Source organism: Macrobrachium nipponense, chromosome 18, assembly GCF_015104395.2.
Source record: "Macrobrachium nipponense isolate FS-2020 chromosome 18, ASM1510439v2, whole genome shotgun sequence".
In the NCBI taxonomy this organism is placed as follows: Eukaryota; Metazoa; Arthropoda; class Malacostraca; order Decapoda; family Palaemonidae; genus Macrobrachium; species Macrobrachium nipponense.
The window spans coordinates 74,041,204-74,052,687 of NC_087211.1; the positions used below are offsets into that span (position 1 = coordinate 74,041,204).

Sequence of the window (11,484 nt, forward strand, 5' to 3'; positions counted from 1 at the left end):
TGGAAACTGCTGCCTTGCAGTCTTACTTTTTAGTAAAAGGCTAGGCCCACTGCCAATAACTTTGGAAACTGCTACTATGCAGGTGGACTTTTTAGTCAAAGGCGAGGCCCACCGCCAGTAACTGTGGAAGCTGCCGCCTTGCAGTCTTACTTTTTAGCGAAAGGCTAGGCCCACCGCCAATAACTATGGAAAAAGCTTCCTTGCAGGTGGATTTCTTAGTCAAAGGCGAGGCCCACCGCCAGTAACTGTAGAAACTGCTGCCTTGCAGTCTTACTTTTTAGTATAAGGCGAGGCCCACTGCCAATAACAGTGGAAACTGCTGCCTTGCAGTCTTACTTTTTAGTAAAAGTTAGGCCCACTGCCAATAACTGTGGAAACTGCTGTCTTGCAGTCTTACTTTTTAGTAAAAGGTTAGGCCCACTGCCAATAACTGTGGAAACTGCTGCCTTGCAGGCGGACTTTTAATCAAGGCGAGCCACCGCCAATAACTGCGGTTGATGACAGCAAGGGCAGGCGGTCGTAAAAACCCTTTTGCCAAATAATAAACAATGCCTGATATTGTAAGGAAAGGTGCATCAGGCAACCGACCTTAGTGTAGGGATAACGGTGGGAAAGAAGAGGAAGAACGTCTAACCGAATACAAACGCCACCTATACAGTCTCTGCTAAGTTAAATGGTGACTCGAAGCAAATGAAATCCATCTGACGAATTCCTTCCACTAAACACCTGTTGTCCAAATGAACAGGTGATCGTCATCGGTTTACTTAACATTTTCGCCATACAGCTGTAAATCGCCCTTTGGGAGGAAACACCTGCCGAGGCGCTGACGAGGGTTGACGGATGTGGGTAGCTTTGGTCAGGATCATGTGGAGTGCAGTCGCTTGGAAGTGAAGGAGAGAGAGAGAGAGAGAGAGAGAGAGAGAGAGAGAGAGAGAGAGAGAGAGAAGAGAGAGAGAGAGAGAGAGAGGAGTGATCAAGTTATCGTCACGCTGAACTGGCGTCGCATGGCTACGATAGAAAAGTGACAAAAAGGCGAGAGAGAAATACCGGAGGAGTGAACGAGTTTGGACGATTACTAGACTCGCAATGGCGTGACAGAAGGCGACGAGGCGGTCGATTGAAAGTGATGCAGTGATAAAGGACCGTTCAATTCGAGAGCACTGATAAGGAGGACATCGCGGTAAAGGAAGCATCCGTGATGTAATACCCTGCAGGAGCCCGTGCGACACTTCAACCGAGAAGACGCTTCACCAACAAATCTAACACCACTTGAGCCACTTTCAACTTAAGGAATTCCCCTCAAAAAGTGACAAGGACTCCAGCAATGATAACCAAAGACCCTTTCAAGCCGCTGATTTGTATACTGGTGGCTTTTGTGTTCGTTTACGGTGTCTACGGCTTCGTTTTCAAACGTCGGGGCTTCATCGGCGGAGGAGACGCCACAGGTAAAGTTTGTTTCAGGGCTCGTGACATTCTTAATCATTTTTTGGTTTCGTGAATGTAGTGGTCTCTCTCTCTGTCTCTCTGTCTCTGTCTGTCTGTCTGTCTGTCTGTCTGTCTCTCTCTGTCTAAATGAATAAATATATTTGTGTATATAAAATCAACTGTTTTATATATATGTGTGTGCGTATCTATAAGGAATATATATATATATACGTATCTATAAGGTATATATATATATATATATATATATATATCCTTATAGATACGCACACACATATATATATATAAAACAGTTGATTTTATATTCCCTCATAACCCTACTATTGTTCACATACATACATTCATACACACACACACACACACACGCACACACACACACACACACACACACACACACATATATATATTATATATATATATATATATATATATATATATATATATATACTGCTGTCGTGCGGTAACTGTAAATGGATTGGTAAGTGTGATGACCAGATATTTGGGTGCTTCGTCACTGTATATATCTATATATATATATATATATATATATATATATATATATATACATATATATATACATATTATATATTATATATATATATATATATATATATATATATATATATATATATATATATAATATAAATATGTATACAGTGACGAAGCACCCAAATATCTGGTCATCACACTTACTAATCCATTACAGTTACCTCACGACAGCAGATAATATATATATATATATATATATATATATATATATATATATATATATATATATATATATATATATATATATATATATATATATATATATATACATATATATATATATATATATATATATATATATATATATATATGTGTGTGTGTGTGTGTGTATGTATGTATGTATGTATGTGAACAATAGTAGGGTTATGAGGGAATATCAAAACCAGAAAGGTGGAGTGATAAATGTTAATCTGTAAGGCAAAAGAACAGGAACAATCGATTCTCTGAAGAATTCAGTAATAAATAGAACGAATGATAAAAGAAAAAAAAGCCGCGAATCGCGCAATAGGTGACACAGGAAAGGCAGCAAAAGACTGGAAAGAGATTTGAATAGTTTATGGAAGCCAAGGTTGGTGCAGATAGAGGGAGTGTTGAGCCAGCTCTCCTTTATGGATGTCAAGTGAGAATGAGAGGGAAAAGTTGAGGTTATTGAGATCAGTGATTTATGGTAAAGTAGAAAGAACTGGCAGGATGGTGAGAAGACTGTATATTTCAAAAACATCATGAGGGAGGAAGCCAGGGAAATTTAGGAAGGTAGGAAGGGCTTCGATATCCAGGAAGCACGAAGTTGCTTGCAAGATTAACTTGCATGGCGCATTATTTTCTCTCTCTGTCTCTTTTCTTTTCTTTACTCGGCATCATGAAGTTGCTCGCAAGATTGAGACGAATGACAGTATTTCATTTTATTTACTTCTTTTCGCGGGAAAATGAAAAGCTCTCTGCTTCGGTCTTCGACGCAGCCTAATGAATCAGCTGATGAACCACGAGACGTTCGAAACCACTTGGGCCATCAGGCGTTAAGCGTTGCGTTAAGAGGAGAAATAGGTCAAGACAACCTTGGCCACCACTAGTCACATTGCTGGGATGCGATGTTGCTTCCACGACTCGAAACGGCTTCAGCGGCCGCCGTGATACACAGGTGCTCATCATCATAATCGTCGACATGTGCATGAATTGGAGGGTTGAGAAAATGATTATGTAATGAATTCTAAACGTGGCAGGTTAATGATAAAGATAACGGTATTCTCAAACTGTATTTTCTTAAGAGAGAGAGAGAGAGAGAGAGAGAGAGAGAGAGAGAGAGAGAGAGAGATTTGATCTTGGTTTAGCGCAGCTTGATAGCGCACAGGTGTTTCTGGAGCAAAATACAACTGAGATATTTCTCTCATGAAGAAACGTTCCTTCACAGTAATTTGGTGGGGTAGGTGTATAAAGAGGCTTGTGTTATAGAAGTTTTTTTGTACATTGCGGTTCATCCATGATTAAGCAGTTAAGTTTGAATATGGCAGGGACACACACACACACACGCACACACATAAATTTTCAGCCTACAGAACTAATTAGCAAATGTCCCAAGACTGCCTGAGAGCTGAGATGCAATGAGCCTATAAACTCATAGGTCCATTGAGTATTGTCGGTCACAAGTACGGGCAGTCCTTGGCTTATGACTGGTTTGGCTTACGATGTTCCGCGGTTACGACCCTTTTCAATTATATTCCTCAGAAATTATTTCTAGGTTCACAATGCTTACAACGCCGATCTGACTGAAGAAATATGGCTTCAGCAATGCAAAATAATCAATGTTTGAAGGTTTTTGATGAAAAAATGTAATAAAAATGCAGTTTACATAGTTTTAAATACACCCAAAGCATGAAAAGTAAGGTTTTCTTAGGATTTTGGACGATTTTCCGGCTTAAGACGATTTCAGTTTACGACGCATCTCAAGAACGGAACCCCTGTCATAAACCGGGGACTGCCCGTACATACAACTTATGACATCCATCATTCCTTTCCTCCATGAACCTATACTCTTCCTCTAATCACCTACTTCCAAGGCCCTCTTCCTGTCTCTAAGAAATTCAGTTCTAGACTCATTGCTTCTAGTCATTTATTTGCATTGATATAGACCACAGTGACTGAGGAACCTGAGATGAACGGAGAGCCAATCTTTTAGCATGTGTGACCTTGCCAATGTAAATGCTGAAGGCATTTGGTAAAAGCTATATGGATTCCTATTTAAAGATTGCTGACAAAGCCAGTGTCAAAGGTGGAGGAACCCTTTGACGAACTCCAAAAGGCTTTCTGTGGGGAATAGAATAGAATATACCATACTTCATGATAGAAAGAAGGTTTAGATAGAAAAGGGAAGATTGTTCTATTCAAGGTAACCGTTACTTCCTTGGTATCTATATATAGACTGCACCTTTCGTTATTTGGTACTGAAAGGCATTTGACACTGTTGACTATCTAACAGCTTTCTATTATCATCTGCTACTGGTGTTATGCTTGTTTAATCTAAAGTTGTGCTTAAACCATCTTCTTAGAGTAGGATTTGTAAATTCAGCATTCTAGACTTGAATGACACTGGTATATAGCCAAGTAGAAGTTAACTTACAGTTAAATAATACATTGCCATTCAAAGCAACACATTTCGGCTAAGCAATGCCAAATACTTGGGATATGATGGGCAAATCAATGTTACAGTTTCATTTGTTTAACCTAATTGCATTATCGTGCAATGGTTGCACCTATATTGAATGCAGTTTTATCCATATAGGAACCTATTAATTTATATAGTTCTTTGTACTTTTTAGCTCATCAATTAACCATCATTATTTCTTATATTTCCAGGATTCTCTACCAGCATTCTAGACTACTATGAAAATCCAGACTATGGAGAGGATGACCAATGGAAAACTGGAAACCGTTCGAGGAGGAGTTATGATCAAGGCAAGAATAGCGAGTCTTCCCCGTTGCTCGTCCTCATCCTCGCATCGAATGTTAGAAGTGGGTCGACTTTGCTGGCCGAGCTTCTATCCACAACTGGAGAGGCCGTCCTGTTTTTCGAGCCCTTGTGGCTCCACAGAGATAAACCGGAGCTCTTCCAAGGCAAAAGTGTCGTGAGCTATTTGTCAGATATTTTTCAGTGTCATTTCAGCGACGAATTAGAAACCTCCCTGAGATACACCTTCCCATTTAGCCACTACTTCCACCAAAGCATTCTCAATTGCCTAAGCAACTCATCCGCCGCTCAAGATTGCCTCAGGAGACTTGACCCGAGGCAAATCTGCCGAAATGCGAGAGTGCGCGTTGCCAAGGTTGTGCGAGCGAGACTGTCCGCTGTCGAGGATCTCCTCCGGGGCTCCCCCACACAACGTGTCAAAGTGATCCACCTCACTCGAGACCCCAGGGGCTCGATCACTTCCATGCAGGGCCTCTTCTTGAACTGGAAGCCCTCTCTCAAGTGTGGCCCCCTGTGGGAGGACATGCAGGTGTACGATCGCCTAGTCCAGAAGTACCCGGAGAGACTCATCAACGTCACCCACGAGGAACTGAGCCTACACCCGACGAAGACGATGGAGAAGCTGAATCGCTTCCTGACCGGGCGTCCTGACGTCTCTGCTGGGACCCACCGGTACATCAAGAGGCACATGAATTCCACCAGGTACCGGGAAGACCCCCTGAGCACCTTCAACACCAGCAAGAACAAGTACCAGTCCTGGCGGTGGCAGATCAACGGGCGGCTGCTCTCGCAGATAGAGAACGAACCCAGTTGCCGAAAAGCCATCGAAAGATACGGTCACAATTTGTTCGGGTCCCTGGACAGGGTCACTGATCCTAGAATACCCCTCAGAACATCTGACGAAGGACCAAGCGAGGAGGTCTTACAGATGTACTCCCATTAATAAACCGGCTGACGTCAAGAATTAGAATTGCAAAGTAAGCTTATTAAAACCTGCTATTTGAAACTTGTTAAGGTCAAACGTGTAAAGGAGACAGAAATCGTCGAATGTCAAACATAAAAACCCGTACATATAAAATAATAATCTACACTTTTGGCAGATTGCATCATTAGAGATTGGTATCCATTGGTGTTTGAATGTAAATAACTTGAACATTTAAAATGTCGACTGCAAATGTGCGGCTGAAAGTTCCTTATGAATTTTAATATTCCGCTTTTTATGAATTACATTGATTTCTATTTGCATAGTAATTACCATGATATTAAGAACTGATCTGATATTGAGCAAATTTCATCTTTTCACACACGCATACACACGTGTATATGCGGATATATAAATACATATGTATATATATTTCATACATACTTATGATTATATAAACACACTTTTATCATTATTATCCAGTTGCTGAAACCTATTCACATGGATGAAGCCCACAGGCGTAACTGACTTGAAATTTTAAGCTTCCAAAGAATATGTTGTTTAAACATGGTTTAACATGACATAAAAAAGATCGTGCATAAATATAACACCAGTGGTAGATTTCAGCATCACACACACACACACACACACCACACACACACACACACACACACACACACACATATATATATATATATATATATATATATATATAAATACATATATATATTCATATTTATATCTATAGTGTTTTACAATCCCCGATGATAATGTGTGCATAGAAACGAATGAATATAAACGAATTTTATACAAAAAAACAAAAAATAAAATAGGCATTGATTAAATTATCACAAGGTAATGTAACTTGACGTAAGAAAAATACATGAGAAATTTGATAACGATATTAATTCGTATTTGTGACATATATAACCTGGAGCAATAGGAGCTGGTGTTGAGCCCTCTGTATCTCTACCAGTTTTACAGGAGGAGGTTTCTAGCCCCTCTCCTTCTTCAGCCGGTTTCAAGACTGTTTGACCACTTTGATCTAAGAGGAATAACCCGCTATTGAAAACATGAAATGAAGAAGGAGGAAGTATTATGCTATCAAAAAATGTTCACTAGGAAAATCATTTTTATATTAGGCTTGATAAATCGTCTGAATTTCTATAATTTTCTAATTGGGCCACGCAGCAGTCTACTAGCTATCTCGAGTCAATCTTGGGCCATCTTGCAGTTCCGGGAGCATCCTATCAATTGAGTCTTCCTTCCCACCATTATCCCCACACTAAGGGGTCGGTTGCCTCATACGCCTTTCCTTACAACATCAGGCATGGTTTATTATTTGGTAAAGGGGTTTTTACGACTGCATGCCCTTGCTATCATCAACCACAGTTATTGGCGGTGGGCCTCGCCTTTGACTAAAAAGTCCACCTGCAAGGCGGCAGTTTTCACACTTATTGGCAGTGGGCCTAGCCTTTTACTAAAAAGTAAGACTGCAAGGCAGCAGTTTCCATAGTTATTGGCGGCGGGCCTAGCCTTTTACCAAAATGTAAGACTGCAAGGCAGCAGTTTCCATAGTTACTGGTGGTGGGTCTAGCCTTTAGCTAAAAAATTAAGACTGCAAGCCAGCAACTATCCTTTTTGTTAGGACGAGCATAATTAAATACGTGGCCGGATACAGTCTTTATTGTGAATCCCGTTACAACACCTAACGCCAAAGACCAGTTCGGCGGGGCCATCACAACACAACAACGGGGCCAGAACTCAAAATCAAAAGACGTTCACGACAGGGAATAGAATCCGAAATAACAAAGGATTACCTTTTTTTTTTTTTATCTAAAACTCTACATCCCTTATCCATAGAAAAGCAATAATTTTACAATTTAAAACATCTGAAAATTAAATGAATCAATACTTCTTCCAAAATATGGAACAAATCTGATAACAAACCAACATGATAAATACACCATACTTATATATATTTATAAATCAAGTCGATCTAGAGATTTACTTATTCGACTGGATCGCCGTAACATTGGTGGTTGTACTATCATTATTTACATTTACTTCTACGGTTTCTTCAGCCCCACTATTATCACATGGTACATTAGTGTCTGAAATGAAAGGCACTAGAATCACTCAAATTTACAGATGACTTAGAATTATTTGATAACACTTCTTTATTGGACTGGTTAAAGTCACCCATATATCTATGCATAATCTGACCTGCATGTCTTGTCCAAATAATATTACCAAAACTCTGTACTTCCACCTTGTAATTTCTCAACCCAAGTACTTCCACAATCTTTCCTTCCACCCATGGTGAACCTTTCCCAAAATTACGAACAAACACAGCATCACTGACGTTATACAATTTACCTTCCTCCTGGAAAATTTCATCCCTCATTTTCCTTGAAGATTTGTCTTCCAGTTTAACTGATTCAACAGTACCTTTGACATTCCTGCTGAACATTATTTCTGCTGGGGCCTTACTAGTGGAAGAATTCGCAGTCCTCCTATAGTTATACAAAAATCTACAAATTCTGCTCTGAATATCTCTCTTCTTAAATTTTCCCAGGTCCTCCTTGAATGTTCTCACAGCCCTTTCAGCCAGACCATTGGAGGATGGGTGATAAGGAGCTGGTGTTACATGCTTAATATTATTTTTACACAAGAACTCCTCCATCTCCTGAGAAACAAAATTTGGAGCACTATCCGATACAATGAAATACCAAAATTACAGTATGTCTTCCTCAAATGACCAATGGTAACTGCAGACGTAGTGGAACTAGAAAACTGAATATCCAAAAATTTACTATGAGAATCTACAACTATCAAAAAATATTTACCATCAGTCGGTCCTGCATAATCTATGTGCAGTCGAGACCATGATTTACCAACAATAGGCCAAGACAATGTAGGAGCTCGAGTATTCGTAAAATTCTTAAAACAAATGCTACAATTCTTTGTGACTTCTCCTATGTCCTGGTCTATCTTTGACCACCAAACCCAATTCCTTGCCTCGGCTTTCATAGCATTTATACCATTATGCCCACAATGCAAATGGTTCAAAACCTTACATCTTAACTCAACGGGAATCAAAACTCTATTTCTATACAATATTACATCATTATGGAGAGATAAATCATTTTTACAGAGGCATATTCCAGAAGTGACATATTATGTACCTTTGACCATCCCAGTTTCAAACAATTTTTCAACTGAGACAATACAGCATCCTTATTGGTGAAATGTTTAACTGCCTGAAAAGAGATGTCATCAAAATCAAGTAATTCAACCAATTTAACATACTCAGCTGGTGTACCAGAATGAAAATGATCAAGTGGCAATCTACTTAAGGCATCAGCAATTACATTTTCCTTCCCAGGTTTGTGAACTAATTCATAAACATACTGAGATAACAACAAAGCCCATCTTTGTATTCTAGAATTAGCATTACATGGAATCTGTTTCCCTCTTCCAAAAAGTCCCAATAATGGTCTATGATCAGTTCTAGCAACAAAATTCCTGCCAAGTAAAAAATATCTAAAACGTTTCACAACAAAAATAAGAGCTAATCCTTTTTTTTTTTTATCTAACTGAGAGTAGTTCCTTTCTGCTTTAGATAGTTTTTACTTACAAAATAAATTGTTTTTTCTTGGTCACCAACCTTTTGTAACAAAACACACTTCAACCTACAGGAGGCGCATCCACTTCAATGATTAAAGGATTATCCCCATCAAAACTAGTCAGCATTTGGGACTCTGAAAATCTCTTTTAATTCCTTCAAACGCCTTCTGCTGTACTGAAGTCCATCTAAATTTTACGTTTTTCTTCAACAAATCATACAAGGGAGCTAGCTTAGAAGAAAAATTCTTTGCAACCTTGCAATAATAAGTAATCATCCTAAAAAAGATTGAACATCTTCAACAGAAGTAGGACATGGGCAATCTAAAATAGCTTTCAGTCCCTTTGAAGATGGCTTGATTCCTTCACCTGAGATGTGGTATCCTAAATACTCAATAGATTCAGCCTCCAAAACAGTCTTAGTCTTCTTTATTTGTACATTATGTGCTTGCAAAAGTTCCAAAACCTTTCTTAGTCGGTGATCAAGCTCCTTTTTGGTAACAATCTAAATAAGCAGCTGCACCCTCCACATTTGCCAACAGTTGAGAAATAAACCTTTGGAAAATACCAGGAGATGAGGACAAGCCAAAAGGTAAGCGTTTATATTCAAACAATCCTTTATGAGTATTAATTACTAAGTACTCTTGATTTTTCTCATCCACAGGTATTTGAAGATAAGCATTCCTTAAATCAATTTTGGAAAAAAAAACTTTCCCTTACCAACAACAGATAACAATTCCTCTATCTTTGGTAAGGGGTACCTGTCACATTGAATTTGTTTATTCAAAACTTTAAAATCTCCACAAATCCTCATTTCAACCTTATTTTCTTTCAATACAGGTACAATAGGAACTGCTCATTCACTATGTGATATGGGTTCCTGATATCATTTCGTCCGCTTCTAGCTTATTTAAGGCATCTTCAATCATTTTCTTGTAATCTTAGTGAAACAAATGCCTCTGTGAAAGAAAATGGGAATGACTTCGAATATCTTGACTTCTGTGAAAGAAAATGGGAATGACTTCGAATATCTTGACTTCTGTGAAAGAAAATGGGAATGACTTCGAATATCTTGACTTTCTGTGAAATGGGAAAATGATGACTTCGAATATCTTGACTATTTGCTCTCTAGACACTATATTATTGTACAGAAACCTTTAACGAGCTTAGTTATGCTTGTGTAACACAAGCAAAAAGGATTATTTTTATTATCATTAATTGTTATTTTATCCAAAGTAATGGCTACTTCAGCAGCGTTACGCTTGTGGAGATTCTTCTGTATTTCTCGAATAGCAGCTTTTTCAGTACTACTTAAACAGGCTAGTAGAGCGCTATTCGAAAAATAGAGAAGAACCTCTACAATCGTAACGCTGCTGAAACAGCCATTACTTTTAATAAAGTATGCTTGAGAGAGGGTCTACTTCCTAAGTATATTATTATTATTATTATTATTATTATTATTATTATTATTATTATTATTATTATTATTATTATTATTATTATTATTATTATTATTATACACTAAACTACAAAATTGTTCATAGATACAACGCTACAAGCCCAGTACAGAAAATAAAATAGCGACTTCAGGGATAACTTAGGAAAGAGAAATAGCAAAGGATAATACCATTTAGAACTTTGTATGGATATGTATAAAGGACACTGTGCAGTGCTAAATATTTACCTTGGAGTTTTCTTGTTCCTCATTTCACCTGGATAAGAGGAGAAAATGGAAATAGATATCTCCCGGGTTTGGATTTGCTTTGAATATGTCTATCGCATTTACCTTCTACAACGATGTTCCCCTATGTTGGATCAACGAAGGAAATGTTACATTCGGAAATAAATGAGGATAACCATGCGAAAATCTTATAACTGGAATTTTTAAAAATGTGTAAGTGAAAGTATATATACACACTGACACTCGTAATTATAAACACGTCACTCAGTCTTCCACTTTGTAAATACTTTTTAAGTTTTT

General features: G+C 38.3%; 1 protein-coding gene across 1 annotated transcript; it reads left to right on the forward strand.

Moving 5' to 3' along the window:
• Window positions 1-836: 836 nt before the first annotated feature.
• On the forward strand, window positions 837-11,176 carry LOC135197180 (carbohydrate sulfotransferase 3-like). The gene is made up of 3 exons (XM_064224171.1): window positions 837-1,445; window positions 4,843-5,931; window positions 11,048-11,176. Exons 1-2 carry the CDS (start codon window positions 1,325-1,327, stop codon window positions 5,895-5,897), a joined length of 1,176 nt encoding a protein of 391 aa, XP_064080241.1. The 5' UTR covers window positions 837-1,324; the 3' UTR covers window positions 5,898-5,931; window positions 11,048-11,176.
• Window positions 11,177-11,484: the final 308 nt, after the last annotated feature.

Bases quoted from the DNA above. Each gene is read 5' to 3' on its own strand.
- LOC135197180 (XM_064224171.1), top strand. From the start codon at position 1,325: ATGATAACCAAAGACCCTTTCAAGCCGCTGATTTGTATACTGGTGGCT. The intron at 1,446-4,842 runs GTAAAGTTTGTT...TTATATTTCCAG, and splicing joins CGGCGGAGGAGACGCCACAG to GATTCTCTACCAGCATTCTA.